Source organism: Typopeltis vanoorti, chromosome 16, assembly GCF_054136105.1.
Source record: "Typopeltis vanoorti isolate ZY-2024b chromosome 16, IOZ_Tvanoo_1.0, whole genome shotgun sequence".
NCBI classification, from domain to species: Eukaryota; Metazoa; Arthropoda; class Arachnida; order Uropygi; family Thelyphonidae; genus Typopeltis; species Typopeltis vanoorti.
In genome coordinates, this window is record NC_143564.1 from 111471868 (window position 1) to 111498497 (window position 26630).

The window sequence follows — 26630 nt, forward strand, 5'->3', positions numbered from 1 at the left end:
TTTGCAAGAGTGATATGGGAATGGACAGCCATGGTCAGACAGTTTTGGAGTAATCTTAGAAATGACTACTTCTAGAAGTGGACTGAAAATGGATGATAATATATTACTGCTACATTGGTTGTATAAATTAAGGAATAAAGAGAAAAATTGCACCAACTCAGGAGCAAAAAAAAAAAAAAAAAAAAAAAACATATGAAAGGCAGATACATTATTGGGGGGGGGGGGAGTATTGCAGTTTAAATATATACTAATGCCATAAGTGTGAAGAATTTTTGGCATTAGTAATTATTATTATTATTATTATCCTAAGATCCCATGGAGTAAAAGACTCATCTTGGAGGTCCCTATGTCAAACACATAGTTCATCATACCTTGCCTAAAACACATTCAAATTCTCTGCAGACACTCTACTCTCAGGTAATGCATTCCAATCATTCAGAACTCTCCATGCAAAAAACCAGCTTCTCACTCCTCTTTTTTTCCCACCCTCCTCATACAGCTTCCAGGAATGACCTCTTGTTCTTTTCCAATCTTGTTTCCAAGTAATCTTGGAAAGGCCTTCATCCTGCAGGGCATCGACAATGGCTGAGAATGATGATGATAAATATATATATAAGCATTGTCAGTAAGCTATGGGACAGAATTCAGACTCCAAACATGAAACCTTTCAAGCCACATCATGTCTATAATAAGTAGTTCATTGGTGTAGTGACATTTTCATTGACTGGGCAATGAAAATGATCTGTATCTAAAGTTACAGGCAAAAGTTGCTGAATGAAAGGCGCAAGAAAAATTATAGATACAAGTATGGTAAGTTTGTAAATTTTCTGTTTACTGATTCATGTGTTCCTCATTAACATTCATGTGAAGTGCAGGGGATGTGTTCTTCTGCTTCAAATATTTATAAATGGTGCATAATGTGATTTGTTTGGTTTCTTTAATTACATTACAAATATTTAATAATAATTAACATTTTTAATTTTGAGTACAAAAAAATTTTTATGCAAATAAAACTAGCATAAATTTTTGAATATTTATGAGTTTACTGATTTTCTGTTAACTTTAACTCTATTGGTGCTAGGAATCCATAAGCTAGCCAAATTCTCCTTGCTGGCTTATTTTCTTTCATAATGAAATTTTAAAAAATCACATGGAAAACCTTAGATTTATTTTTCCCTTGAAGTTTAACCAAGGGAAAAATTTTTATACAATACTGTATCATCTCCATTATTCTTGCAAAATTTAGAAACTACTTTTTTTTCTTGAAACAGGAAGAAAGATACAAAGGGAACTGAACATTTATCACACACTTACTTCTCTCCCTCCCTCACTCTCTCTCTCTTTACTTTTCTTCTCTTCAAATGAGATATCTGTTTTCTAGGAGTTTTCTCAGGCACAGAAAGAATGAAATTTGAAAAGTGTCTTCCTGTCAAGCTGGGTTGAGATCAACCTATAGTATATTAGTACCGTATATGGATAGTGAGTTGGGAAAGGAGAAACTTGTTTATATTTGATTTAAAAGCCTGTATATTGCATTCCACACAAGTGGACATCCAATACTGAATTGTGGACTAATTGTGATTAGTCCACAATTCAGTACCTCTGTCTTGCAGCCTCTTTCATGAAATATAATTATTTTTACCTCTTTCCACTCATGGGGGAACCATCATAGAGGTAAGACTTGAGTTAAGCAGACTAATCAGAGGCAATGCCAATTCCTTTATACACTGAAACAATATATGGGATGATATCTCATCTAATCTCATGGCCAATGTGAATAGATGGAATACCTCTATTCTCACATCAGTTTATGCAATATATGTCATTATAACATTCTCTTCTAGATAATCACTCAAAGTGATCACTCAATAACTCAACTATTTTGTCTGTATCTGTTACCTCTCTATCACCAGGTTATCCATCTGTAGTCCTTCTGCCATGTATATGCCACATAGCAAGAAAAACAAGAAGGATTACGAAGAAAAACTCAATCAAAAACTAGACTTAATAAATATATTTGAAGAAGAAGACATAAATAAAATAAGCAAAAACCTAACAGAAGTAATAATCTAAACAGCCAATGAATTCAAAAACAACAAACAACAAAAAGACCATAAACTTTCAGAGGAAACCCTACAACTACTAAAAAAGAGATGAAATATGAAACAAGACAAAAACTTAATTTCTAAAATAGAATATGAAGAAATGTGCAAAACAATAAGGAAAAAAGATGAGAAATGAAATAAGATCTTATAACACTAAAAAAATAAAATAAACAATCGAAAACAATAAAAATATGAAAATACTAAGAAAATATTTATCAGTTGGCAAAAGTCATATAACTGCAATAAAAGATAAGAATGGAACTACCATAAGGAACCAAAAACAAATCCTACGCAGGGCTAGAAGAATTTTATAAAGAACTCTATAGTGATCCTTCAACAGATAAATCAAATATAAATAACTCCTCTCCATCGCATATGGAATTCATTACTTCAGATGAAATAAAACCAGCATTAAAACAAATGAAAAATGTTCTGGTGAAGACATAATTCACATAGAATTAATTAAATGGGGAGGAAACAATATAATTCACCATGTCACAAACTTACTAAATTTATGCCTAGAAGAGGGGAAGATACCAGAAAATTGGAAAAATGCTACTCTAATACTGTTATTTAAAAAAGGGGACAAAGAAGAAGTAGAGAACTATAGACCAATTAGTATTCTCTCTAATCTGTACAAAATTCTCACAAAAGTAATAGCAAACAGGTTAACACCTCTTCTAGACTCAAATCAACCAGTAGAACAAGCAGGGGTCCTTAAAGGTTTTAAAACAATTGATCCTATTCATGCAGTAAAACAAATAATAGAAAAAGCAGAAGAAAATCAATTGCCTCTCTGTTTAGCCTTCACTGATTATGAAAAAGCATTTGATTCCATCAAAACAAATGCAATAATTGATGCACTCCAGAATAAGGGAGTTTCTGGAGAATATATGGACCTCCTCCAGGCAATATACCTCACTGCAACAGCAACAATCCAACTTCACACGAGTAGCAATAAAATATCAATTGAAAAAGGTGTCCGACAAGGAGACTCTCAAGTCCTTCAAGAAATATTTAATAATATAAACTGGACAAACCTTGGTATAAAAATTAATAACAGAAACTTAACACATCTAAGATATGCAGATGATATCATAATTTTTGAAAACACTCCAGAAGACCTTAATATAATGATAGAAGACCTATATCATGAAAGCAGACAAGTCGTTCTAAAGATAAACAGAGAAAAAAATAAAATCATGTTTAATCATTTAGTAACACCAAAAACATAATAATAGAAAATAATTTTTTGGAAAGAGTCACTTCATATACATACTTAGGTCATCTTATTGACCTAAACCGTGGACTCCAAAAGGAAATAAATAAGAGTTCAACTTGCCTGGAGTGCATTCAGAAAATTGAAAAACATTTTTCAAAACAATGATGTCCCACCCTGTTTAAAAATGAAGACATTTAACCAATGTATACTTTCAGTCATCTCATATGGTTGTGAAACTTGGTCGCTAACAAGAGCACTAGCAAATAAATTAACAACTCAAAGAAAAATGGAGAGGTTGATGCTAGGCATCACATTAAAAGATAAGAGGCGAAACACCTGGATAAGAAACCAGACTCGCATCACTGACATCATTCTTCACAAGTGACTAAAATGGAAATGGGCCGGACATTTATGCAGAAGAGAAGATGAGCGATAGACCACCATACTTACAAACTGGATTCCTAAAGAAGGGAAATGAAGCCGAGGACGTCCTAAAAGAAGGTGGAGTGATGAGCTGTCAGAGTTTATTGGGGAAAGTTGGTCAACCATTGCCAAGAACAGAGAAGGGTGGAAAGAACTGGAGGAGGCCTTCATCCAGCAGTGGACAGAAAATGGCTGAAAAGAAGAAGACGAATCTGATTTGCATTCCTTACGATGCTGGTCACTCTTCTTGTATGTGCCTTCTACTGCTTGTGATCCTAATGGTCATTTTTTTTCCTTATATATTTCCCACAACATTTTTCTTCTTTTGCAGACTCTAAGGATATTATTACTCAACCATTCTATCTGCTATCTGATTTATCTTCCTGACTTAGAGTATACAATATGGCATTGCTTCCCTCTGACTCCTTTTGAACATCTCCCAGGCACTGCTAACACATTTTCCCTTGATGAATCAATGCTACCATGCTGTAGCATTGATTCATCAAGCAGGTCATAATCATCTGCCTTGTCTTAGTGATCTCCATGCTTAGCAACTTCTCACAATAAGACAGCATGATCACTCTTCCCAACTCGAAGCAAAGTGATGCTATCACCAGATCCAAGATTCTCAAATCTTAAAGTGTATAAATTAGAGATGGTTTAAAAAACATAAGGTTTAAATTAAAGATTCCTGATGCTTATGGAATTTCATCATATCATCAAATTCCTGCCATGTACCCTCAAGGGGTGTACTTTTTATACATAAATTGCAGTATTCCCTTAGGCACACAACCATGCATGTGTTGACTATGCCATTCAAATTTGTTACCTGAGAGACTACATTCTGCATTTTTGACTCTACTTATGGCACCACTTAATGAGGCTCTCTCTCTCTCTCACACACACACACACACACAGCTCTGCTCCCTCCCTCAAATAATAGCTCCACTTTCCCTGAGTTTGCACCTCCATGTTCTTAGTGAACAAGGCATTCTTTAGGCACCTAGCTCCAAATCCATTCAAATGTAATCCATCAGCCTTATGTAAGTCATTCAGTACATAGGCTCATAAACTATACAAAATGCTTCCTGCACAACATATGTAATGACTCATTTGCAAGCATGGCCTGTACCTCAACTTACCATGATAGTAGACTCATAATCTTTAATCTTTTGATCTTCTTTTTCACTTCTTCCAATTATTTTATAAAAGATTGTTAAGTGAAAGATGAAATGATAGAAATATTCAATCAATCAATTACATCATAATGCAAAAATGCATTCTGATGTAAATATTGATACTTGAAGTAGAAACAATGGCTAAAAACTTAAAATATGAAAAGATACCCAAAATAGATGACAGTCATGGTTTATACATACATGAAAGTATGACTTTCACTCAAAAGCTCAGTGAGAATCACAAAAGAATTTCTCTACTGCATATTCCCCCCAGTAAAATTTATTTAAGTATACTTGAGAAGAATATAAGAACAACTGAAGAAGAGAAACTTAGGTTAGAGCCAGTTGAGTTCGAGCCAAATAAGCAGCTGTCATTTTTTTCTTTGACAAATAGTTGACACCCTCTATAATACTATTATAACAAATGACTGTGAAGTCTCAATGGAAGCTCAATAATCACAATGCTGTTCCTGTGATTCCTATGAATTTATTACAGCAAGAGTTGATTGCAGTGGAGAAATTTAGTAAAAAACCAAGGATCTGAATTTATTTTTTTGTAGATATGGAAAAGGCATGACAGGAGAAAAGCTGTACACAACATTTCAGTTATAAAGTATAAATAAAATATTATATAGAACAATGCATAATTTACATTAAGTTATAGGTGAGTAACTAGAATGGAAAGATATATACAGAAAAAAGATTTGACAAAAAAAGCAGGTGTAAGAAAGGTGATTGGTATGTCTGCTATCATTCATAATCTACATTGTTCACATTACAAACATAAATGGCATTAAGCTTGATATCAAAATCAGAGATAGTCAATTCAATTCTTTACTTTTTTGTAGATAATGTTATACTCCTAAATAAATCTGTGTGAGTCTTCAGAAAACAACTAAACTGACTAATTGCAGTAGCAATTTTTGTATGAAAATTAAAAGTAAATATACAAAAATTGTGAATACAGAGACAGGAACATGGAAAACATTTGAATGCATTCTAACCTTATTATGTAAGATCACTACAGAGGATCTTACATAATAAGTAAGATCCTCTGTAGTGCAGCTGGTTTCCACAATACACTTTGGCTGGAAAGACTTGGATTCAAATTCTGTTTCAGATGCGAGGAACCTATCCTCATCAAAGAATTTCAAATGTGGGCAAGTTTTTTATAAACTTGGGTTTCCATCTCATAAAACAGGAAAACTACCTAGAAGAATAGATGCAACTGAATAATAATGCACCATGCAGTCAGCATTAACCACCTTACTGGCCTTGATGTATAATTTACATGCCAATGAATACAATTGTTGTGAAGTGTCCCTTGATATTGAATAACATCGGGATATTATTTCATCCATATGGCTGATTAACTACTCTATCAAAGCATGAATTAGGCTTTCAAGAAGCCAAGTTAGTTGATGGAACAGGCCATTGAGTCCTAGAATGAAAGAATAAAATGGGAATTCATGTTAAAAGTTTAATGGAGTGAAACAGCACTTGGAAAGAATTAAAAATATTTAATTCTTCCAATATTTTCTCTCAGTTAGAGAGACATAATCAAAGAATACAATATGCAACTTGTAGCATGCACGCACACGCACACAAAGGTAATGCAAAACTAAGTGAAAAGTGGACAAAAGACAAGAGTCCTAACTAAATAGGGAACCCTCTATGGACACCTGTTGGTGGCTTAGGATGTAAACTAGGATCTCAAAGTATTAGTGTTTTCCAGATTTTGAGTGTTTTATATGTAATATTTATTTAAATTAAGATAATTTTTTCTGAGCAGCAGCAGATTCTAAAAACAGTCTTTCTCTTCTAAATTTACTACAATGGAGCATGGTGATCTTTTAACTCATTCTATGAGCAATATCCAAAGCACGGTCTGCAAGTTGACCATAGCCATGACTGCAGATGTTTCTTAATTCTTACATTCAGGTGGTAGCTGGTCTTCCTGTTTCTCCATAGTAAGCTAACTTACAAGAAAATGGAACTCAGAGAGGAAGGAGTATGTCTTTAGTGGAGCAGATAAGAGTAGCTAGTTTTAAGTGGTGGGGTTGAAGTTGTGCAAAGGATACAACTTCTAAGTCCCATTTAAAACTAGCTACCATTATCTGCTTTTTGAAATTTCTCAAATGAATGTTCCTGGTAAGATTTATGCAAGCATACTTGAAAAGAGGCTAAGAAATATTATGAAAGAGAAATTTCAAGAAGAATGAGCTGAGGTCAGGCAAAACAGGAGTTGTCAGATAACGTTTTACTTTAAGAGGAAGAGTTGAAAAATCATTAGAATATAATAAGGATCTGTATTTATTAATACCTAATTATCATCACCATGAACATGCTTTTCAAGGATTTAGGCCTGAAGTGGCATGTTCCAGCCTTAGAAGTCATCATTGAGTCTCTTTAGAGGACATCCTGGTTTTCTTTTTCCTAATGGTTTGTAATTTAAAACTTGTTTTGGTAATCTTTCTGTTTTCATTTTCTTTTTATACTCGACCTTAGCTTTCCATACAACACTTGTGATCGTCTGCCTGCTGCTGATAATTATCATAACTGACATTCTTATAAACACGATATTCCTTCCACATCATCTTTTTCTTACAAATCTCTTGCTTAATTAGATTACACATACATTTCACTCCTACTCTATTTATTCTCCAAACTCTAGGGTTACAACATTCTGATATCACATCATTTAAGTATTTTTTAAATGCTTCTCAGGCACTGTCAATATCCTTCCCATCCAATAAGTGATACCATGACACAGAATCCAGCATACCTCTCAGGTGGTCATAATTTCCTGCTTTGTAGTTCAGCATGTAACCTTTTCTGAATGGAACATACATAAATTTAACCACTTCCCAAGTGAATACCGCAAGATCACTGTCGCCAACCGGAGGCAGAATAGTGACGTCATTAATCAAAACCCCCTTTGACACTATAATTGGATCTAACTGTCTTCGACCTCAATTTCCTTCTGTCACATGTTGCTTGAGGAAGTTGTCTCGCAACAGGTCAATAAATTCAGTGTCATTCTTATTATGCAATTTCATAACTACCCAATCAATGTTTGGATAATTAAAGTCTCCCATTATGATTTCTCTTCGCACCCATCTTATTTATTTGTTGATGCATTTCTTCATTACTAGCAACTGATCCACCAGCTCTCTAAGAACACCCTACTGTGTACTTAACCTTGTTAGACTCCAGGTTAAGTACACAGTAGGGTGTTTTTAGAAATGGCTTCAAACTCACTGCCAGATGAAAAATTGTTACTAGTATTGCAGTCATAGGTCTCAACTCTAACTGGATTCAAGACATTTGATATCATTATAATATGATTTCATGCAATATCAAAACAAAGAACTGCATGTAGAAATGGATTAAGTAAGAAAATTTTGCTCTATTTTAAGAAGTATATATGTTATTACAAAATAGTGCTATAATAATATTTTCACATCTTCATTATTTCATCTTATTTCTCCACTAGCAAGGCAGTGATAATACCTAAATGCCTTCTAACATATACATTCTCAAATAAATAAATAATTATTGCAGTAAGTGATCATTAACTATTTAAGTCTGCTGCTTTCATTAAAAAGTTTAAAATATCACAACACTGTATGTTGTGAAAGGCTTGTGTGGTGATCCATAAATTACTCAATCTTTCTGGAATAAACAAGAAAGATTGGATAAACTAGAACATTCTATAGGAAAAAAAAAAAAATTCTGTAAATAAGATCATATATTGAGAGATACTTAGTCTTTGTTGAAGTTGTAAGTTAGCAGTTAGATTTGAAGGAGATACAGGAAGAGATTTGATGTAAAATGAGATGTAGGACAAGGGTGCACACTATCTTCATTGTTATTTATCCTCATCTATATGGATCACATTATGAAGGAAAATGGCATTAAACCTGATATCAAAATCAGAGATGGCCTTAGCTCATCAAGTCCAGTACAAATCTTCTGGATTTCTTAACTAAACTGAATAACTGTTGTAAGAAACTTATCAAGAAAATCAACAACAAAAAGACAAAGACTAGGAAAAGGAACAGAAAATATCAGGGCGGAACTGAAAATATCAGCTAAATCAAAAATGGAAAACCTATAGAAGAAATAAAACATTTCAGCTATCAAAACACAATTTTACATAAAAGTGCAAATTAAATATTGAAATAGACAACAGAATTAGCAAAGCTGATATGGTAGGAAGTCAACTGAATAAATTTATATGGAATAAGTGAAAAATTAGTCAAAACATTAAGGTAGCTGTATATAAAGAAGCATTCAAATCAATTTTGACTTAAATATCTTTAAAGTAAAGATAGAAATAAAACTGTTGATCAAAGACTAGAGACAACTATGAGAGTTTTGAGAAAAATCAGGAGAGTCAACATATGGCATCAATGGCAGAATTATATTAAAAATAAAGATATCAGGAAGAAACTTGACATTATTTAGCATTCAGAATGTGAGAAGAGAGCTAATCTAAGATATAATCACTTAAATAGAAATGGGAGAGGAAAGGTTGGGATTGCATTAAAAGACGGAAGGAAAAAGACTCAAAGGAAAACCAAGATCTAGGTGGACTGATGAAGTCTGAATTATCTTAGAAGACTAAAATATATGATCTAACATTTCTTGAGTCCTATCAGATAACAGACTAATTAGGAAAATCACTGATAGCATGTTAACAATAATGTGTAAATGTTTCATATAATATTATCATAGTATCCTGTATACCCTTTGGGATTACATATTAGGCATTTGATGATGATGATGATTTTTTTCCAACTAATAACAGACCTGTTTCTCATTAGAGCTTAGAAGTAGTAAATTATTATTATTTTTTAGGATTCTGCTGGTTGATTTAATTTTTGCTTCAACGATTATCTAGAGATGAAGGAATAAAAGAAATATATCAAATAAAAAGGTAGATGTAAAATTATACAATGTAAGATTGTATTATACTATGTGCAGTATAACAGTATAAAAAACAAATTACAAAAAATGTTATATGAATTAAGAAACAACTAAACTAAACTAACCTATGGATACTTGGAGATTTTCCTGAAGCTAATTCTTGCGACAGAAATTTCAGATATGCAAAGTGTGGCCTGCCTTCCAAAAGATAGTAGAAATAGTTTAATTCTTCTTTCAAGCCATAGGTGTCAACCAGGGTGGTCAAAGAAAAGTGCATTAACTGGTCTGGAGCTTCTGAAATTCACGAAGAACAACCACATGTTTATAAATATATGTGAAAATATATTACACATACTGCTTCTTTCAAAAGCAACAAAAAAAGTATACTTGATGGAATTAAAATCTACAACCATTTCCTTACAAATTATGATTTGTAATCATATATTTTTATCTCAGGTATTTATGTCTACGTATAGATAAATTTGCAAAAAAATTTTTTTTAAATATAAATGTGACTTGGTATTTACAAGGTCAACATGTGTGTGTGTGTGTGAGTGAGAGAGAACACATACCTAGTATGCTAAAAGTTAGTAAGTCTTAAATGTATTATGGGAGAAGCAAACCTATTTTAAATACATTAAAGTGCAAAAGAAAAAAAGTACTGAACAATGATTAATGGTATGGAGTAAATTGGTGTTGAATTTCAGTATTTTTTTATTTTTATTTTTGCACCATACCACAGTTATTTAGCTGAGTATTATGAAACATGAAAGAACATCAGTATCAGAAAAATATGAAACTCCTCAGCCATCAGCTGATGTAGAGTGTCAGAAAAATTTTTATGAGACAGCAATATGAATACTATGAATTAAAACAAGTTTTGACATGTCTGTACTATAATGTGAAAAATTTTACCTTCGTGTTGGCCTAAAGTGACTTCAACTAGTAGGAAGTCAGTAGGAAGCATAGTTTTTCATTCAAAATTTAAATTTATTTTGCCATAAAATAATGAAGAAATAAATAAAGCAAAGTGTGTAAAACACTTCAACATCATAAGCATCTTTTTTTTCCTTTTTTTTTTTTTTAATAATGTTACTCTCTCCTATTAAAGTTTCTAAAAGCAATTTCAACACTCCTCCAACTTCAGGCATTCATTTGATGATACTAGCAGGTTCTTCTTTCCCTAATATACTTGTGTGTGTATGTGTGTGTAGTAGGGAAATATATATATATATATATCTGAGTGATTGCAAAATTTGAATTTTGCAAAACATATGGAATATCAACACTGTGTATAGACATGTGGTTACGGAGAAAGAAATAACCGACTGATATTTTTCTTGAATACTGAAAGATTGTATAGGAGTCTTCCTCATACTGGGTAAACAGCAGGAGAAAGACTTTCCAGAAGACAAGAAATAATGGAATGAAAACGGAAGAGGAGGAAAAGATGGTTTAGTGAGATTGAAGCAGAACTGTTAATTGACCAGAAATTGCTCATGTTTTTATAGCAAAGTGAAAAAATGGCAGAAGCTAATTCAACAAAACAGAACATCAATGAAAAAATGATCTGAGTGAGCAACTAAGAAAAAAAAAGCCAATCAATCAGCTTTCCATTTCACGAATATTAAGAAATTTTTGGGAGGCTTATGGCATAACATCCTAAATATGAGAACAGTATTTACAGATGGTTATATCTAGTTTTAGATGAAGTAAACAACTGTTCAGGTAAGAAGCAGAAAAGGTCTTGAACAGAAAAAGACAAATGTGTAGTCATCAACCCAATAAGAGAAATCAAGGATAAAGGAAGTGAAATGAAGCATGATTTTGCCTGCAAGAAACAGGAAAAAATATATATTATATTTCAGTCTTATAAAAATATATTTTGTAAGACTGAAATTCAGAAATAAATAAAAAATTACATGATAACCAAAGTAATTAATGTACAGATATTTCGTACTGAAAATAACAGTATATTATCAAATTGGTGTCGAGGCTAGCTGGTGAATGGACGTGCTATCGGAGAGCTCCTGAGAGATTTGTGTTTTTTGTTGATTTATTGGTGTTTTGGATTCAATTTAATGGACTTAAGTGTTTAATTTTGGTATATTATTGGAGCTTTATTAGCGTGGTTAGTGTACTAAAGTGTTTTATAACAAAATCTATGTCGGGAAGTCGCCGCTAGATGAATTCGTAATGAGTAGTGTTCGTGCAAGCTCCAGATAAGATAAGTATCATTTTCAGTTATCGATACAAATGACTTAATATTGTGTAGTTTTGTTTTGTTTGCCTTGCGTATTTTAGTGCGTCTACTTTTGATGTGTTATAACGTGTAATTTGACAAAACACGTTACAGATAAGTATGGCACCTGTGCGAAGGAAAATGGCGGCCAGTAATGAAGGTTCGCCATTGTTATCAAAGAACGGTAGCATAAAAGAAATGAGTCAGTGTACTAGCTGTGAAATGTACGCTTTGCGGAGTGCGGGCGGAGTGTGGTTAGATGATAATAAAGGATTGAATGTGTGTAGAAAATGTAGGGAGAATGCGGAATTGAAGTGTATTTCGGATCGTGAGTGTGATATTTTTGTCAACCTTCAGAATGAAGGAAATAGGGATATGACAAGAAACGGCAAGGTTGTACATGAAAATTGTGAGAGTGTGAATGTAGAAAGTGTGAATGATAGTATAAATGGTTTCTCAGAGAACAAAAAAGATGAGATAGATACATGCATTGAGTGAGATCGCGTTGTTGAATAGTGCGACAGAAAGAGCAAAACAGCAGCTAGAGTGCATGAACAAAAGTAGACTGAATGAACCAACCAATAATAAAAGGTATGACAGGAAAAATAGACGTATGAATGTGAACATGAACAAAATGAAGGATAGAGTGCTGTATGGAGACTTGTTAGTACGAGGTGTGTTAGTAGAGGATTTGACAAAATCGTACCAACCTGGTGCGACCATAAAGGATGTAACTGCGTCTATTAGAGAGCAAAAGGAAAAGGTGAAAGAAATGATTGTTGTGGCAGGTACGAATGATTTGAAAGGAGATAAAATGGAAATGATAGAAGACCTGAATGAATTGTTTGAGGTAGCAAATGAAAAGAGTGAGAGAGTTAGAATGATTAGTCTTTTGCCACGGTATGACAGTGAAATGTTTAAAAGGAGGGCTATAATTGCAAATGACTTTATGCGTGGGTTATGTATGACGAGTGGTGTGGAATTTGTGGATGTGTGGAGTGAGTTTGATGGGCGAAAGGATCTATATAAGATGGATGGCTTGCATTTGAATGGTTACGGTGTAAGAAGACTTGAGAAAGTGTTGCTGAATGTAGTGGATGTGCAAATTCAGGGAAAGTAGATTTGTTAGGGGGGGGAGTAGAGATACAGTCCTTATGGAGGCAGTTGAATGTAAGAATGAATATAATATGCCAGAGCAAATAAGGACAACAAATCTGAGTGGGATAGTTAATATAAGGCATCAAGGTAGGGTTGGGGCTAATGGGGGTCTTAAATTCATGTACACTAATACTAGGAGTATTAGGAACAAGAAGGAAGAGTTTTTGGCCATGGTTGGCACTTCCAGACCACAGGTTATAGGTATTAGTGAAACATGGCTGACTGTAGATGATATAACTAGTGGGATTGAATGTGATGGGTATAGTGTGTTCAGGAATGACAGAGAGAATAAAATGGGGGGGGAGTGTTGTTGATGATAGCTGATGAGCTCCAGCCAAGGAGAATAGAAGTTGAATTGCAGGATAGAGAAAAGAGCACATTTGAGGCCATTTGGTGTGAGATTGTGGCTAGCAGAACTAAATATACAATTGGGTGCTGCTATAGACCAGGTGATGGAAAAGATGGTGGTGACAGTATGCACAAGCAAATAGAAGAAATGGGTGGAAGGAGGGTGATTATTATGGGAGATTTCAACTATGGTCGCATTGATTGGAGTGAGGAGAGGACACACGGGAGGAAGGAACTGGATTTTATGCGGTTATTAAGGGATAACTATCTGTGACAGCATGTAATGGAAAATACTAGGGGTCAGAGAGTGCTTGACCTAGTAATTACATCTGAGGATTTGGCTGTAACAAATATGACCACATTGCCACCAATCGGTCAGAGTGATCATAGGGTCTTAACTTGGGAGGTGGCTAAAAGTGTAGAATTTTCAATTAAGACAGGGTACATGTGGAATTATCGGGCTGGAAAGTATGACAAGCTTAGGAGTTTGATTGGTTCAGTGCCATGGCATGTACAACTGCAAGGACTAGAAGTTGATAATGCATGGGAGGTAGTTAAGAAGTGCTTGCATGAAGCAATGGCTGACTGCATACTTAGAGTCCGAATAATAAATCAAGTAGGGGTTAAATGGATGAATAACATCATTAAGCTTGAGTTGCAAAAAAAGAAACAACTATGGAGGGAATTTAAGGAGAAGAGTGACCGGCAGGCACATGAACGGTATAAAGCGCAGGCCAGAAGGGTGACGAGTGTGGTAAGAAAAGCAAAAAAAGGATTACGAAAGAACATTGGCCATGCAGGCTAAAGAGAATCCTAAACAGTTTTTTAGATATGTAGCAAGTAAAAGGAAAAATGTACATGGCAGATTGATTTTAAAAAATGCCGATGGTAGGGAGGTAACTGAATCAGTTGAGATAGTTGAGTTACTGAGTGAGCACTTTGCAAAAGTATATCATCCAGGTGGTGACATTGCAGAAACGAATAAACCAGTAGATTATACGGGAATTGTGGTTAATGAAGTGGAGGTGAGTAGTCTATTGCATAACCTCAATGTCAATACATCAGTGGGATTGGATGGTATACCAGCTCGTGTTGTACGAGAAGCATCTAAAGAATTGTCAGTACCCTTGACCATTTTGTTTAATTTGAGTCTCGGGTCTGGGTTAGTCCAGAGCGGGTGGAAAGAGGGGAAAATAGTTCCACTGCATAAAGGTGGTTCCAAGACTGCTGTTGTAAATTACCGACCGATTAGCATATCAGGAATCATTGTCAAGGTCTTAGAGAAAATAGTCAAGAGGAAAATACAAGATTGGATAGAAGAAAATGGGATACTGTATCGGGGACAGCATGGTTTTGTGAAGGGTAGGTCATGCCTCAGTAACTTGCTCACGTATTATAACACAGTGACGGCTGAACTGGATAAGGATAATGGGTTTACGGTGATTCTACTGGACCTTGCCAAGGCCTTTGACAGGATTCCACATGGAATTCTAATCAGTAAATTGCAGCATATGGGAATGGACATAGGGTTGGTGAGATGGATAGGAGGGTGGTTGACGGAGAGATATCAGAGAGTGGTTTAATCGGCAGTAGAGTCCACAAGACGGCCTGTGACTAGTGGTGTGCCACAAGGATCTGTTCTTGGACCACTGCTGTTTAATTTGTTCATAAATGATATAGGAAATGATCAGAGAGGAACAGTTCATTTGTTTGCGGATGATGCGAAGTTGGGTAGGGCAATAGTGAATGCAGATGACGTCAAAATTTTGCAGGATGATTTGGATAGATTGGAGGTCTGGACTAATGAGAATGGATGTCAGTTTAATGTGGCAAAATGTAAGGTTATGCATTTTGGGGTGAAAAGATTGGCAGCAGTTTACTGCATTGGTGGAACCCTGCTCCAGGAAATTGATGAGGCACGAGATTTAGGAGTGTTGGTAGATAAGGAATTGAAATTTAGGGGACACATTGCAAAAGTGACCAAAACAGCTCATCAAATCACTTGGTTGCTGAAGAATACGTTGACAAGCAGGTTATCGTTCCTCTCTATCGAGCCTTGATAAGATCCCATTTTGACTTCTGTGCTCAGATTTGGTCACCTAGGTTTCTTCTTGATGGGGAGGAGGTGGAGAGGATCCAGAGGCGAGTGACCAAGATGATAGCAGGTCTGTGGAATGAACCGTATGAGAACAGGTTGAGGATTTGTGGGTTGCAAAAATTGGTTGATAGGCGGAGGAGGGGAGATATGATTGAGACATTCAAATTACTGAAGGGTTTCTATAAAATTAATTCAGAGGATATTTTTGAGAACAGGGCTGGTTGTGGGAGGACTAGGGGACATCCATGGAAACTGGGCAAGAGTGTGGTTGGTAAAGGTGTTAGAGCTGGGTTCTTTACTTTTAGAGTAGTGAATGAGTGGAATGCGCTCCCTGAGTCTGTGGTGAATGCTGTGACAGTGAATGAGTTTAAGGCGAGGTATGATAGATACTGTATGAATGTCAAATAGTTGTGATGAATATGATTTGGGGCCTCCCTCGATGAGTCTAATGACTCCCTGGAGTTGCCCGTAATAATAGTAATAGTAATATTATCAGTGTGTAGAAACAAGCAAATCAAAGACGGGAATAGCAGTCGGTGGTTTACCAATTAAAAACTGTTGCTATGTGCTAAAAATTAATATTAACAAATAATATTATTAAAAACTATTTTTGATGGTTATGTAAGATAAGAATCTCCCAAACTTTTGGGGGAGAGAGAGAGAGAGAGAGATACAATCATTCTGATTCAGATTTGGCTAATGTAAAACGGCTTCGCAACTTTCTTCGAAAAATGCATTCATATTTAAACCTGCATCTATAGAGAAGATCAGCATTATCCCACTGGATAATGTGTTTAGTGTCAATACTATGTTGTGCCAGACCAGACTTTTGAGGTTTCATGTGTTTGATACAATGCTGATGTTCATTAATTCTTTTTTCCACAGAACTGCCTGTTTGTCCAAATTATGTTAGATAACATTCACACGGTATCTGGTAAACGCCTGCTAATGATAGAGGGCAAATTTGTCTTTTGTAGATGGGAAAAGATGAGAAATTTTGTTGATTGAAATATATGTGGGAATGAGATGATACTTCTTCAAAATTCTACCAAGCGGTTCCGAGATGCCAGAAATGTAAGGGATTGGAACCTTGCGATCTGCTGAAGAATCTTGAGGTGTTGGAACATAGGAGTCAATTATCTGCTGGATTTGATTAGGGTTGTAACCATTAAATTCCATTAACATATTAATTGGAACCACCAACTGCTGTATGCACTTTGTATATTCCCATTCCTTTTATTTGCATGTTTCTACACACTGATGAAGTACTGTTATTTTTGGTATGAAATATCTGTACTTTCATTTCATTTAAGTTAATTACTGTGTGGTTATCTTGTAATTATTATTTATAGTCATGCCACAGGTACCTTTCAAGATTGAAATTCACAAAGTTATTCTCATCAAATCAGAGATCAGTAAGTCAGTATTTAAGACAATAGGTATAGAAGAAGTTTTAGTTCAAATGTTTGAGCAACTACTTGTTAAATGAAGAGTAATGAAATGTACTGACATCAGTTAAACAACAAACAGAATTTGAAATCAGTCAGGAGGTTATGTATAGGAAAAGGAGTATGGCAGAAATTACAGTACTCTGGTGCACTCTGGCAGTGTTGAGAAATCTGAAAAGAAGAGGTTAACCAAAACCATGACACAAAGGAGAAAAGTGGGCAATCAATTACAACAAGTGGATGGCAGTTTATTATGTAAGCCTCTATGTGAACTTGTTCTAAGATTTTGGGGTCAGGCAGAATAAACTTCCCTAAAAATGCTTGATGCTATCCAGAAATGGGCAATCTGGTTAACAAATTCCCCCCCCCCCACACACACACAGAGTCCAATTAATTTCTCGTAATACACATTCTATTTGTTGTTTTTGCCTTATGCCTTTTCTACAGCAATTTTCATGGACCATTTGTCAGACTGGCCAACACTGTCATTCCATCAAATTAAAAATTCCTGGAAATTATATTCTTGTTTAATCCTTTATCCAAGTGTAAGCAAACAAAGTTAGTGTGGGAAGTTTCTTCGTGACTAGACTACTTGTACATACAAGCTAATGACTTCCCACTAATTGCATCAGTATCCCATAATCCAAAGCACACATTATTTTGGGTGTGTATAATGCTATGCATTATGGGAAGGGCCATTGCCCAGACCAAGAAGAACATGTTAAACACAGCAAGTTCCAATAACTTGGCATGAGTGTTTTATAAAAAGCCACCATCCCAGTCAACACTTCAGGTGCAATTTTTTTTATACTTGGATAAAGTATTAAACCAAGAATGTAATTTTCAGTATAAATAAGTGAAAATACTTTTAACATCTCTTTCTCTCATCACAGTAATTTAAAAATAAGGTGATACAACTTTTCACTAAGGGGTGCTTAAAGGTCAAAGCTGTATAACTGAGCAGAGACTTCCACATATCTTTTAAAGGAATGTTGAGAATTGACCAGGGCTTCTGACCTAATATCCAATCCTCACCTTCTTGTGGTGCACCCTGTTAGGTATCTACATGGATACTAAACGAACGAGGATGGGCTGGCAATTTGGGATTTAACCAACCAAACTGTATTTTTAATGGGTTAAACCAAAATGAAAAATGATGGTACAACATGACAGAATTTCATGCTGGCTGGGATCTCGCACGGTTAAACAAAGCCCTTGTTTTCACCAAGGAACAACCATGGCGAACAGCAAAAAGTCAGCTACTGGAACAAATCCTGAAGCACACTGCAATCCAACATCAACAGAGTTCAAGAATGGTACTATCAACATAAAAAGCCTGAATGGCAAAGAAATGGAGCAGCTGAGGAATTGAATAAGTACCAGATCGATATAACAGGGGAAACTGAAACAAAAAAGACAAAAACTGGTGAGATCTTTCTGAGCAATATATACAAAATGTTATATTCGGGTTGTAAAAGAAATACATAAGCTATGTAATGAAATATGGAGATCAGAGTATGCTCCCAAAGAGTGGAAAAAATCGGTCTTAGTTGTTCTTCATAAGCAAGGCAGTGCTTTAGAATGACAGAACTATTGCATTAATAAGTCATCTTGGCAAAGTGCTGATGCATATGGAGGAACATCTTCCGGATGAGCAAGCCGGATTTCGACAAGATCAAAGTACAGTGCAACAAATACTCGCACTAAGACTAATAGCAGAGAAAGCTCGAAGAAACAACAAAAAGATATATTGCTGTTTCGTGGACTTCCAAAAAGCATTTGATAATATTGACCAAAATATAACATCGGCTGTCTTGGAATCCTATGGTGTGGACAATAAATTGATCTGCCTACTGAAAGATAACTTAAGAATGTGAAAATTTCAGTTATCATGATGTAACAAGAGAAGAATTAAAAACCTTGCATAGATAACTAAGTAAGCAAGCTTGTTCCTAAGCAGATATCGTTAAGAGCCTTTGAAAGTAACGAATACAAAAAATTAAAAGAAAGAAAAATATGCTTGCATCCAAGTGAAAAATACAGCTGAAATTGTTTGTTGAACTAAATAAAAAAAAAAAAAAGGATGGGAATTTTATTACAGTTGTGATATGATAAAATAAGGTTAAGTAAAGCAAAGAAGATTAGTTATAGGATTTTGTATGTGAGAGGCTAGTTTTTACACTTGAAATAAGAGATTAAAGATTCGAGTTAATTCTTAGAAAATTTTGGAAAGGGGATTAATTTACTATAGATGACATAGAGATTAGCTTAAACAAAAACCAAAGCTCAAGGTCATAATTCCTGAATTGAGACTTCGTCACGTGTCAGTCGCCTGCACACGGACTGCATGATGTTTTGGCAGAAAAACGCCACTCTAATGGTCAGTGAAATTGACTCCAGTAAGGTGGAAAGAAAAGAAATCGAAGAAGGTGCAGGGTAGGGGGTCATCGTATAAAAGGGTTAGGAATCATCCCCTCCCACGGAGGGTTTTTTCCTCAAGTTTTTCCTCAAAGGGTTAGGAGTTTTCTCCGTCCGACACAATAAGGAAACAAAGTGTGCGGGATTTCGATTTCGTGTTCCTATTGTAAGAAATGAGGGATGCTGTTTAGTTAAAACGAAAGAAGATAATGTCAGCGTGTTTCATCATCCAGTGATAGTAATGAGAGAAAGAAAATTCTATAAAGAAGTCAGTGCCCACGTGGTGAATTTCACAGCCATAGAATAGATGATATTAAGTATGTCATTGATTGAAGAATGTAAGGTAAGGATTGTGAAAGCCCATCTTAGTGCCAAAAGAACTTAGGAGTGATAAGTTATAGAAGAATTCGTCCTAGGAAGGTAAAATATCGGAAAAGGGTAGAGACCAGTGTAGAAAACCCAAGTCAAAAGGTACTGTAAAAACTCGTGTCAATTCATATCATATGTAACTGTAATCATTGCTCAATTACTGAACAGTTGAAGGGATTAATGAGAATTATACTAGGACTTTAGTACATGTCAGACTAGAATGAGAATGAGCTTGTTATTATACATTAATAAGTATTCATGTGCCTAGAAATTTATGCATGTACATTGTATTTTATTTAAGAGAGTTTAAAGGTCAAAAGTGTGAATTAGCTCAGCGAAAGGATAAATGTAATGTCTTAGTAAGAAAATTAGAGTAACTGAATATATATGTCCTAGAAAATATTGAATTATAGCGTGATCAGTTCAGTAAGGGGTTAGACAATTAGATGGCGGGAATAAAAGGCAGGAAATTAGATGGAATAGATTTTGGCCACGTCTGCAAAGGTCAAGGTATCACTTAAATACTATCTAGAGATCGCCTCTTGATTGATATTATTATTTAATCTAAAAGCGCTAAGTGGTGCAGTGAAAAAATAAATTTCTTAGTGTTTTATGAGAGGTTGATCTCAGATACTCTGGTATTGGCTCAACCCAGGGGCAATTCCATTGTTATACAGGGGTACCATGTGATACCTGAGAAAGTGTTGAACGAGAATTTAAATAAAAGACTAAAAGAGTAATTATATTAGAGATAGGGACACAACAACAGTGAAGCAAAAGAAGAAAGCATATCAAAAATTCCTCACAAATAAGTCAGCTTGTATTCTTAGAGAATACAGAGACAAATGTAGCAAAGCTAAACACTGTGTAAAACTAACTAAACAAAACTCATGGGAAGATTTTGGTAAGAACATAGAAATTAGCAATCAAGACAGTGACAAGATATTCTGGAGGCTGTTGAAAAAGCTCAGAAATGAAGGAAGGAGTGCTGTAAGAAGAAATGGAGATGACAAACATGAAAACTGGAGAAAAAGATATCATTGATGTATGGAGTAATAACTTCGAAAAATTACTAGAAACACTCGATAGGCATGCAATCAGGAATACATATCCATACTTGAAGTAGAAAAGCTATCAAAAGCCTGAAATGTAGAAAGGCAGCTGGAGTAGATGGTATTACACCACAAATGTTCAAGTATGGAGGTATAAAAGTCTTACAGTGGTTGCACTGCAGAGTTCAGAAGGCCCCTGGACAGAGAGACGAATTCCAGATGATTGGAGTAGAGCTCTCATAGTACCCATATATAAAAAGGGAAATAAAACTAAATATGAGAATTATAGAGGAATTTTCCCACTGAGCATTCCTGGTAAGATATATGCAAGTATACTTGAGAAACAGTTGAAAAGGAATGTGGAATGGAAAGATTGGTGAAGAACAAGCTGGATTCAGGCCAAATAGAGGCTGTCAGGATCAGATCTTCACTTTACGACAAATAGTCGAGATAGCATGGGAATATAACAAAAATCTGAATTTAGATTTTGTAAATCTGAAAAAGGACAAGGTGCCAAGAGAGAAGCTATTCTAAACGCTACAGTTATATGGTGTCGTTGGAGCATTATATCAAGCAATACTTATTCTTTATTTCATTTGTAAGTCAGCAGTTAGAATTGAAGGAAGTACAGGTGGATGGTTTTATGTTAATGTACATCCTTGTCTGCTGTCAGACAAGGATATACATTATCCCCTCTGTTATTCATTATCTATATGGATCACATTGGAAGGAAAGTGGTATTAAACCTGATATCAAAATTGGAGATGTTAATGCCAGTTCTTTACTTTATGCAGGTGTGTTATACTTCTAAATAAATCCGGTACAAGTCTGCAAGATTCCCTGACTAAATCGAATAACTGTTGTAATAGATATGGTATGAAGGTCAGCAATAACAACATAAAGACAATGAAAATAGGCAGAAGCATTGAAAATATCAACTACATTGTGAATGGAGAACCTACAGAACAAGTACAACATTTCAGCTACTTAGGCACAATTTTTAATGCAGATGGTAAATTAAATATGGGAATATTAATATTATTATTTTGATCTCCAAGGAGTCAAAAGACTCATCGTGGGAGGTCCTTCCTAGGGAACACCAAGCCTATCATACCACTCCTTAAACATTGACCGTCCTCGCTCTAACCACTCTATCAGGCAATGCATTCCACGGTTTTCAACCACCCTCCATGCAAAGAAACCACTCCTCACCTTCTTGCTCACAGTTTCCTTTTGTAACTTCCAGGGATGGCCCCTTGTCATCACTCCTTCCCACTGTTCAACCAAGCAAAAGAACTCCCCAGTGTCAACCTGTAACCACCTCTAAGTCTCAATCATATCACCTCTCCTTCTTCTATCCACCAAACTTTGCAATCCACATTCCCTCAGTCGATCCTCATAACTAACACTGTATAGTCGTGAAACAGTCTTTGTTATCTACCCCTGTACCCTTTCCACAGTTAATTTATTCCCTTCAAATCCTTGGGACCAAATCTGAGAACAATAGTCCAAGTGTGGTCAGATCAGGGTCTTATACAACAGAATGATAACTCTTATCTCTGCAGGTCAGCATCCTTCTCATTATTGCAGCAATCTTTTGAATTATCTTCACCAGCTTTGCAATATGTCCCTTGAATTTCAGGTTTCTATCAATCATCAACCCCAGATCTCTTGTCTCTCCTACTTCCTCCAGTATATCTCCTCCAATAGAGTATGCACGTCCCATCGATGTGTCCCAAACCTCAAGACCTTACATTTTGCTGCATTAAACCGACGCCCCATTCATTTTCCCATCTGTCTAGCTTATTCAAATCCTCTTGCAGGACTACCACATTTGCACTATTCCACATATTGCACATTTGCTGAGAAGGGTTACTAATAACCATTCCCAGCTTCACATCATCCACAAACAACTGAACATCCCTCTGCAATCCACTGACAATGTCATTGATATAAAGGTTAAACAGTATAGGTCCAAGTACTGAGTCCTGTGGGAACCCAATTGTAACCCTCTGCCTCCCTGAAACTGCCCCACCATACACAACTCTCTGATACCTTTCGGACAGCCAATCCTGAATCCAGTTGACCAACCTGACATCCAAACCCATGTGCTGCAACTTAAATATCAGCTTATCATGTGGCACCCTGTCAAACACCTTTACTAAATCCAAGAAAATGGCAGTAGATGCCTTTCTCTCATCTACTGCTCTTGTAACTTTATTATAAAAGGCTAGCATATTACTAAAACAAGAGTGCCCCCTCACAGATAACATTACTCTCACCTGCCCCATTGTTGTATATGGTCCCTAACTAATTTCTCCAAGATCTTAACAACTACTGATGAAACACAAACTAGCCTATAATTAGACACTTCCAGTCTGTTACTGCCCGTATGCAATGGTACTATCTTACCTTCCTTCCATTCCCTGAATCAACAAAGCTGGTATGATAGGAATTCAACCTGAATAAATATATGGAATAAGAGAAAAATTAGTCAAAATACTAAATTAGCTGTATACAAGATAGTGTTCAAATCAGATTTAACTTATGGATTTGAGAATCCTGAGAAATATCATGGGTGTGAACAGACAGCATCAATTAAGTTAAGGGAATAATAAATCCCTCATTATTTCATGCCGAAGAACGTTCGGCGAGTCCAAGCGTAAGTTAACACCTGGTAGTACAACACTAGGGCAACTCGGAGCAAAGGTGGGACAAGCTTGATCACTGTCCTTAATATTTTCTCATAATGTAAAACGCAGCTCCTAGGAGATGTATTACTGTTTTACATTATGAGGGAAGGTCACTACCCAGACCGGTTTCGACCTTTATTCAGGTCTCATCACTGAATAGGTAGACCTGGATAATACGAGTTACTACTAAAGTATTAGTAAAGTATATAAGTTCTGTTCACTTAAACCTTGGTATTATCCAGGTCTGCCTACTCACTGATGAGACCTCAATAAAGGTCGAAACCGGTCTGGGTAGTGACTTTCCCTCATAATGTAAAACAGTAATACATCTCCTAGGAGCTGCGTTTTACATTATGAGAAAATATCAAGGCCAGTGATCGAAACTTGCTCCACCTTTGCTCCACGAGTTGTTCTAGTGTTGTACTCCTAGGTGTTGACTTACACTTGGACTCGTTGAACATTCTTCGGAATGAAACTAATATATTTCGATCTTTGAGTTTCTTATTCGGCTTTGAATTAATGAGGGATTTATTATCCCCTTAACTTAATTTACGTTGCTGGGAAGAAGAAAAAAAAAAGCCTCTTGGCTCTTTATTGTAGACAGCATCAATGGCAATATCATATTAAAAATGAGGATATTAGGAAAGAACTTGACAATGTTAGCATCCAGGAATGTGTTATCAGAGCTAATCTCAGGGTGGTATGTTGACTTAAACAGAATGGGACTGGAAAGATTAGCAAAATAAGTGTTCTATCAAGTTGACAGGAAAAAGATCCAGAGGAAGAACAAGACATAGGTGGACTGATACAGTTAAATGTGACTTAGAAGACAGAAATATAGAAAAATAATGTCTTTACAAGTAACAGACTGATCTCGAGTAAAATTGTACATAAGAGGTTAATGGTGATGTAAGTTTTTTATGTAGTACTATCATATCCTGTACACCCCCTTGGAGGTACATGCGACATGTCAGGAATTTGATGATGACCTTTTCACTACTTTTAATGGGAAATATATGACTTCTGCATTACTTCAACCTCAGTATTTCTTTTGCATCTGACTCCCACTCATGATCTCAGTAAAGATTGAAATGGATCTGGGTAGTGGCTCTTCCCATAATGCACTGCATTATACATGTCAGAAAGGATGTATGAGATACTAAGGCAATTAACATGATGACTATAAGGAATACATATCCATACTTGAAGTAGAAAAGCTATCAAAAGCCTGAAATGTAGAAAGGCAGCTGGAGTAGATGATATTAGACCAGAAATGTTCAACTATGGAGGTATAAAAGTCTTACAGTGGCTGCACTGCATAGCTAAAAAGGCCCGGACAGAGGATCAAATTCCCGATGATTGGAGTAAAGCTCTCATAGTACCCATATATAAAAAGGGAAATAAAACTGAATGTGAGAATTACAGAGGTATTTCCCTACTGAGTGTTCCTGGCAAGATTTATGCAAGTATACTTGAGAAAAAGGTTGAGAAGAATTGTGGAAGAAAGCTTGGTGAAGAACAAGCTGGATTCAGGCCAAATAAAGGCTGTCAGGATCAGATCTTCACTTTATGACAAATAGTTGAGAAAGCATGGGAATATAACAAAGATTTGTATTTAAGTTTTGTCGATCTGGAAAAGGCATATGACAAGGTGGCAAGATAGCTATTCAATACACTATAGTTATATGGTGTCAATGGAAAATTATATCAAACAATACTTAGTCTTTATTTGAGTTGTAAGTAAGCAGTTAGAATTGAAGGAAATACAGGAAGATGGTTTAATGTTAAATCTGGTGTGAGACAAGTGGTATTAAACATGATATCAGAATTGGAGATGTTAATGTCAGCTCTTTGCTTTATGTGGATAATGTTATACTTCTAAATAAATCCGCTACAAGTCTGCAAGATTCCCTGACTAAATTGAATAACTGTTGTAATAGATATGGTATGAAGGTCAGCAATAAAAAGACAAAGACAATGAAAATAGGTAGAATCGTTGAAAATGTCAACTGCGTTGTGAAAGGAGAACCTGTGGAACAAGTAAAACATTTCAGCTGCTTAGGCACAATTTTTAGTGAAGATGGTAAATTAAATATTGAAATAGACAACAGAATCAGCAAAGCTGGTATGGTAGGAAGTCAATTGAATAAATTCATATGGAATAAGAGAGAAATTAGTCAGAACACTAAATTAGCCGTATACAAGACAGTGTTCAAACCAGTTTTAACTTATGGATCTGAGAGCTGGAAACACTCGACAAAAGACTAGAGACTGCAGATATGAGAGTCCTGAGAAAGATTAGAGGCATGAACAGATGGCATCGATGGCAATATCATATTAAAAACAAATTAGGAAAAAACTTGACATTATCAGCATCCAGGAATGCGTTAGCAGAGCTAATCTCAGGTGTAAGGTCAGGAAAGTCAGGAGGGTGAGGAAAGATTAGCAAAACAAGTGTTCTCTGCCAGGTTGGCAGGAAAACGACCCAGAGGAAGACCAAGATATAGGTGGATTGATACATAAAGTGCCTTAGATGATAGAAAAATAAGATCTGATAATGTTGGAGCCTTGACAAGTAACAGGCTGATTGGAAGGAAAATTGTAGATAGGAAGTTAGTAATGATGTATATTTTTCATGTAGTACTATCATATCCTGTACATCCCTTGAGGGTACCTGTCAGGAATTTGATGATGATGATGACGATAATGCATTTAATGTCTGTGTTTAACAGTGATATGTCAAAATAGGGAGAATGCACCACTTAAAAGCTTTCCTTTTTAGGCATAGTGGTAACTGGCTTGTGAATATCGACTAATTTTCCAAATGCTTTCCACCCAAACAATGTTTTTCGTTTGATTTCTTCTATGGTTTGACCCACTGATATACATAATGAACCATTGTTCGATTCCATCTTATTAATTTTTATTACTGGCTGTATACAGC

General features: G+C 35.5%; 1 protein-coding gene across 3 annotated transcripts in view; it reads right to left on the reverse strand.

Moving 5' to 3' along the window:
* The window catches only part of LOC150098264 (spatacsin), an 891110-nt gene that overhangs the window by 459165 nt on the left and 405315 nt on the right, over window positions 1–26630 (reverse strand). For all 3 annotated transcript variants that reach the window (XM_090406151.1, XM_090406152.1, XM_090406153.1), the window contains exon 17: window positions 9986–10154. In XM_090406151.1, the coding sequence (XP_090262277.1) occupies window positions 9986–10154 (169 nt within the window). The remainder of the gene's footprint in view (window positions 1–9985; window positions 10155–26630) is intronic.